Below are 5,622 nucleotides of genomic sequence, written 5' to 3'. Positions count from 1 at the left end.
TGGGCATTGCGGCAGTTGAACTTGGACATGGAGACAACAGGCACTAACAGAGTCACTGGGTTACATAAGCTCGAGGAATTCAGGTTCCAAGCATTTGAGAGTGCTAGATTATACAAAGAAAGGATGAAACTAATGCATGATAAGCATATCTTGGATCGGAACTTCAAACCCGGAGATCTAGTGTTGTTATACAACTCGAGATTGAGATTGTTTCCGGGTAAGTTGATGTCCCGATGCTCAGGACCCTTCAGAGTGGTGCAAATGTTCTTAAGTGGAGCTGTAGAGATTGAATCAGAAGATGGGGCAAATAAGTTCACAGTGAATGGGCAAAGGTTGAAACATTACCTTGGAATGGCCGAAGAAAAAGGGGATAGAGTGGTAATAACTTTGGAAGAGCCCCAGTACGCGAATGAGGAATGATGATCAAAGCATGCGTCGTGCCGCGACGTTAAATCAGGCGCTGCATAGGAGGCAACCCATTGAAGTGTTGTAATCGTCGTGCCACAATATTAACTAAGGCGCTGGTTGGGAGGCAACCCAACGATAGTTGTAGTTGTTAATTGTGAGTTTTTACAAAGTGCTAGCCAATGCAGCTGACAATGGGCGGGTGATAAGGCCATCGACAGTGGTAAGAACAGGTGAAAAACATGAGAAAAAACTCGCCCATTAGCGCGCCCGCGCTACAGGCCGCGCTAATTGGGAGACATTCTACCTAAGCTCAAAATATTAGCGTGCCCGCGCTTGTGAACGCGCTACTGGCCGCGTTACTAGCGCGATCACGCTAGTGGCCGCGTTAATTGGGGAGTATTCTGCCTGGACTAGCGCGGCCGTGCTCGCACCGCGCTACGACCGCGCTAGTCCGCCCAAAATCTGACGATTAAAATTGTTTTTTTTCTTTTTGTATGTTTTATTTCTTTTCTCTCTTTTCCTTTTAATTTCCCCCTTACTCTAAATAACCCCAAACTAACACCCCCCCTTAATATCCAACCCAACGCCCAAAACCAATCATTCCCCAACCCTAACCCCTTCCTCTTCCACCTTCAATCCTCCTTCTCCAATCCCATCTTCTTACAAATTCCTAACCCCACCCCCCTCCACTATTTTCTTCTTCCCACACTCTCTCAATACAGGTATGTTGCCCTTGTTCCATTTTTGTCTTTGTTTTTGTTAATTGTTTTTGCAGAATTTTGTGTGCTGTAGTGTGCATTTTTGTAGTAGTCTTTCTTTGTTTTTGCATAGTAGAATTGGTAACATATGTTGTAGTGCTTGTGGGTGGTGAGTTTGATGGGGGTGTTGTTTCACTTGATTTGTGATTTTGGGAAGATTTTGTGGTGGGTTGATGTTGTAAAATGCTTTGAATGGGTTGTGAGTGCCTAATGCCCACAAGGTGTTTGTGGAAAGGCCTCAGTGAACGTAATTATGTAGCTTGTGACCACTTATGCGTGCGAAGTTTGAGTAACCACATTACGTCACAACTTTGTGTTGGGCTGTGCTAATATGGTCCCGTTTTGCACGTATCATGGCTCCATCACGGAAACGCCGCGCCACGGGTGCATCTTCTAGCAACCAAGCCGCCTCGTCCAGAACACAAGGGGCACCCCCTGCACGCTCCTTTGATAGTAACAGATTTGTCTCGGCCAAGGCTCAGGATCGCTTCGCGGAGAAGGCCACAAAAAATCCGATTCCGGAGAGGGGTATTGACATCGGTTCGGCCAGCTACACTGCCCTCATATGTACACGGAGCTGGTGAGGCGGGGGTTGCAAACCTTCATTAATGAGTCAGGTGAGGGCAATGTCATGGTTGTTCGGGAGTTCTACGCCAATGTGTCGGAGCATGACAATGGAATTGTCACAGTGCGCCGCAAAGGCGGTGAATACCTCTATTGAGGCGATTCGGACGGCGTACCAGCTGCCCCCTCATGTGGTTGATTATGATGACTTTTATGAGTATGGTCGTAACCCAACAGATGCAAAGTGGGAGCGATTCTTTGACGCGATCTGTGTACCCGGGAAAGAGGTGGTCTGGATGAAGTATGGTGAGAAGTTTCACTCATCGGCACTCACCATTGAAGGTAAGCGCTGGTTGTATCTGATTAACAACCGCCTGATTCCGTCCTCCAACAATACAGAGGTAAATGGGCCCCGAGTTGCTTTGATTTGGTGCTTCATCAAGGGTCTTGACTTCGATGTGGCCAAAGTGATACACGAGGAAATGTTCATCCGATGCCCAGTTAAAAGGTATGGGTACTTTTTCCCCTCCTTAGTTACTCAGCTGTGCAGGCAAGCTCGGGTGCCCGAGAATCTACGTGTGGATGGGCTAGAACAAAAAGACCGCACATTCCGGGCTAACAAGGTTACCATGAGAAGGAGCCAGCGGCAGCAGGTGAGGAGGATGGTGGTGGCTCTGATGACTCGGAGGAAGAGGAGACCGAGCAAGAGGATGTGGGGGCCGGATCACAGGCCCATGAGCACGATGCAGCAGTTGCAGCACCATCTGTGACTGTAACATCTTCTAGTGCTGCCCGGGTATCCCGTTTCACCGTGTTGGAGCAGGAGATGGCTGGGTTGCGTACCTCAGTCACTGATTTGGGTGCCCGCGTTGATGTGTTGGCTGACCGACAGGTGAAGTCGGAGAAGAAATTTTTGGGTTGGCTGAGAGCTCTGGGTCGTGCTTGCCATGTGAACCCAGACACCGTCTCCGACCAGGAGTGAGCCTTCAGGGAAGTTCCTTTACCTCACTGTTCTTTCAATTTTAAGCCATGGGGACATGTCTTTATTTTAAGTGTAGGGTGGGGGATACTTCATTGTATGTATGTAATTGTAACAATTGACTGTTTAATTTTGTTTTGTTTTGTTTTGCTTTGATTGTTTTGGTGTTGAGTAAGAGTTCATTAGTTTAAAGTAGGTAAGTGCCTTGTCCCGACGATGGATCTCTTTCGCCGGGATTCTTGAGGGACTAAGTCGGAAAAAAAAGGAAAATATGAAGACTCTTCCTGATGACAGATCCTTTAGACAATTTTCTTGAGGGAAGTTAGTCTAGAGAAAATATCAAAAAAGATTTTTATTTTATTTTTAGGTAGTGTAGTAACTCCCCCTTGATTTTTCTTTGGGCCACGGTTCTTTTCCAAGGGTTTAACTTGAACCGGGTATAGGTAGCTTTTGTTTTTGTCCTTTTTAGTTTTAGATTAGGATTAATGGGCTACGAGCTAAAATCGAAGGAAAAAACCCTTAGTGTTTTTACACCCGAACACAATAGACACTAGAGTGTAACGCTTAGCTTCAAGGGTTGAATCTTGTTTAAGTGCCTTCAAATTGTATGTTTGTATCTAACTTGAACACTCAAAAGAGAATGTCTTGATGTACTAATTCAGAGTGAGTCATGTGCCATGTGTGTGTGAGTTTTACTGTATTCCATGATTCACATTTGATGCCTAGAGCTTGCCCTGTGTGTTTGCAATGCGAAATAGTAATTTCATTCAGTTTTAGAAGTGATATAGGCATTTTGTTGTTGAGCCAGACATATATAGTAAACCCATCTGAATGCATTACATCTTAGTTAACCCCGTTGAGCTTACAAGCCTGTTTCTTTGGCAACCACATTGCGAACCTTACCCAATTGTTTGAATAGCCTGCTGTTTGAACCCTTTTACCTCCCAATAAGCACTTGAATAGTATTGACAATATGCAAAAGCAAAAGTGTGGGGTGGTGGTTTGTTTTTTGAGTGGAAAGGTGCTGGTTTTGAAGCATAAAAGAAGAAGCTCCACGAAAACAAAAACAAAAAGTTATAAATAATTATAGTGGTTGATAAGTGGTAGCTTGTACAAATTGCACCTAATGATGGGGGTGTTGTAAATCAATGTGGTGGAGTGTTTGGTTGGCATAAGTATGGTTGTAAAGGTTAATGTAATTGTATTAAAAGTGCTTAGGGAGGTTAGTCACTATATCCAAATATATCCTACCCGTCCCTTAGCCTACATTACAACCAAGTGAAGTCCAATTGATCTTAGACTGAGTGGGCTCAATTAGTAGAGTAGTACACTACGAGCAATCCTATGGTGCATCTTTGTGGCATGTGAATGTTCTTTTTGAGAGTGAGCGAATTTTGTCTAAGTTCCTAATTGTTCTAAATATCATTATATGTGGAACTACTCTCTTGTGTGAATATGAGGGCATGTGATTCATGAAGGAAAGGCAAGTCTTGACTTCTGTGTAGAGTAGCTTGAGAAAGTATGAATATTGCACGGCACGTGAGAGTTGACTTTTGAGGCTAAGATTGTTCACTACTAGGCGTAACTCATGTGATTTGTTCTGGGTGTGATGCGTTAGGGGATAATGTTTAGTGAAGGAACCTCTATAGAGTGTGGTGGATTGTCAAGGACTAGCAATGATTTAAGTGTGGGGTGTTGATAATAGGCTAGATTTATGTAATTTGGCGATTGTTTATGCTCCAGCTTGATTATGTTTCAATGTTATAATATAGTTAAATGATGAAAAATGGGCTCTAATTGTGAATTTCACACGTTGCAGGAGTGAGGAGCTTGTATGAGGCCTTAAAGCTATGATTGGAGCTACATTGAAGCAAGAAAGACCCCTAGGAGCTGAGTATGCAAGAAGACGAGAAAAAGAATAGCTGAAATAAAGGCCTGGACTAGCGCGTCCACTAGCGCGACCGCGCTAGTCCAGATGGTCGAGGCAGAATGTTTGAGAACTAGCGCGGCCATTAGCGCGCCCACGAGCGCGGCCGCGCTAGTCCAGCTCTGGAACATTAATTTTTAGGGGTAAAATTGGAAGTATGGGGGTAAATTCACTTAACCTATAAAGGTCAAGCTCGCCCAAGATTTTTTAGGCTTGTTTTTAGACTACTTTGGAGGCAAGAACAAGTGTGAGAAGATCAACCAAAATATTAGAGTTTTTCTATCTCTTTTATTTCTTGCAATTTTACATTATGAACAATTTAGTAGTTTTCTCTTATTTTGTTATGATTAGCTAAACTCGTTATCTAGGGTTGATGGAACCAATTGTTGATTGAAGTTTTGGCTCAACTCGTTATAATCGAGCCGGATTTATTATATGATTGTTCAACTACGTTTTGTATGGTGATTAATCGAATGGGCCCTTGATTAATCGTGTCTAATTACCTCATATTGCTTGAGAAAGAATATTAGGTTAGACAGCTATTGAACAACACCACTTTTGGGTAATTGAAGAGATTCATTACTTGAACTTAAAAGTGGGTTTAGAGATAACGAAACTTTGGTGGGATAATTTATAGCTGTACATATTGTCAGCCAGAGTAGTTCGAGAGAATGCTCTAGTAAATTATTGTAGTTGATCGAGAGATAATTACGATAACCCATAGCTCTTAATCCTCATAGAGTATTATGGCGAGATTATAGCGAAAGAGTCAAGACCTAAACTAGCAATTGGGGAAATCACTGCCCTAGAACTTTTTACCGTTGAATTATCTTTGCTTTAGCTTATTGTTGTTTTTAAGATTATTTGAAGTAGTTAAACAAAAACCCAATCTTTATTGATCAAAAATCTTGCATCTAGAAATTGGTTGAGTTGATAATAACATTGCCAAGAGTTGTAATAAATAGGTTAGTTCCCTGAGGATTCGA

The 5,622-nt window shown here is 42.9% G+C and overlaps 1 protein-coding gene across 1 annotated transcript; it reads left to right on the top strand.

Moving 5' to 3' along the window:
- Positions 1 to 27: 27 nt before the first annotated feature.
- On the top strand, positions 28 to 420 carry LOC109220961. Its single transcript, XM_019385429.1, has one exon. It carries the CDS (start codon positions 28 to 30, stop codon positions 418 to 420), a length of 393 nt encoding a protein of 130 aa, XP_019240974.1.
- Positions 421 to 5,622: the final 5,202 nt, after the last annotated feature.

The sequence above is a fragment of the Nicotiana attenuata genome, unplaced genomic scaffold (assembly GCF_001879085.1).
Source record: "Nicotiana attenuata strain UT unplaced genomic scaffold, NIATTr2, whole genome shotgun sequence".
NCBI lineage: Eukaryota > Viridiplantae > Streptophyta > Magnoliopsida > Solanales > Solanaceae > Nicotiana > Nicotiana attenuata.
The sequence above is the reverse complement of the archived record's forward strand: the minus strand, read 5'-3'. Positions and strand labels throughout refer to the sequence as shown.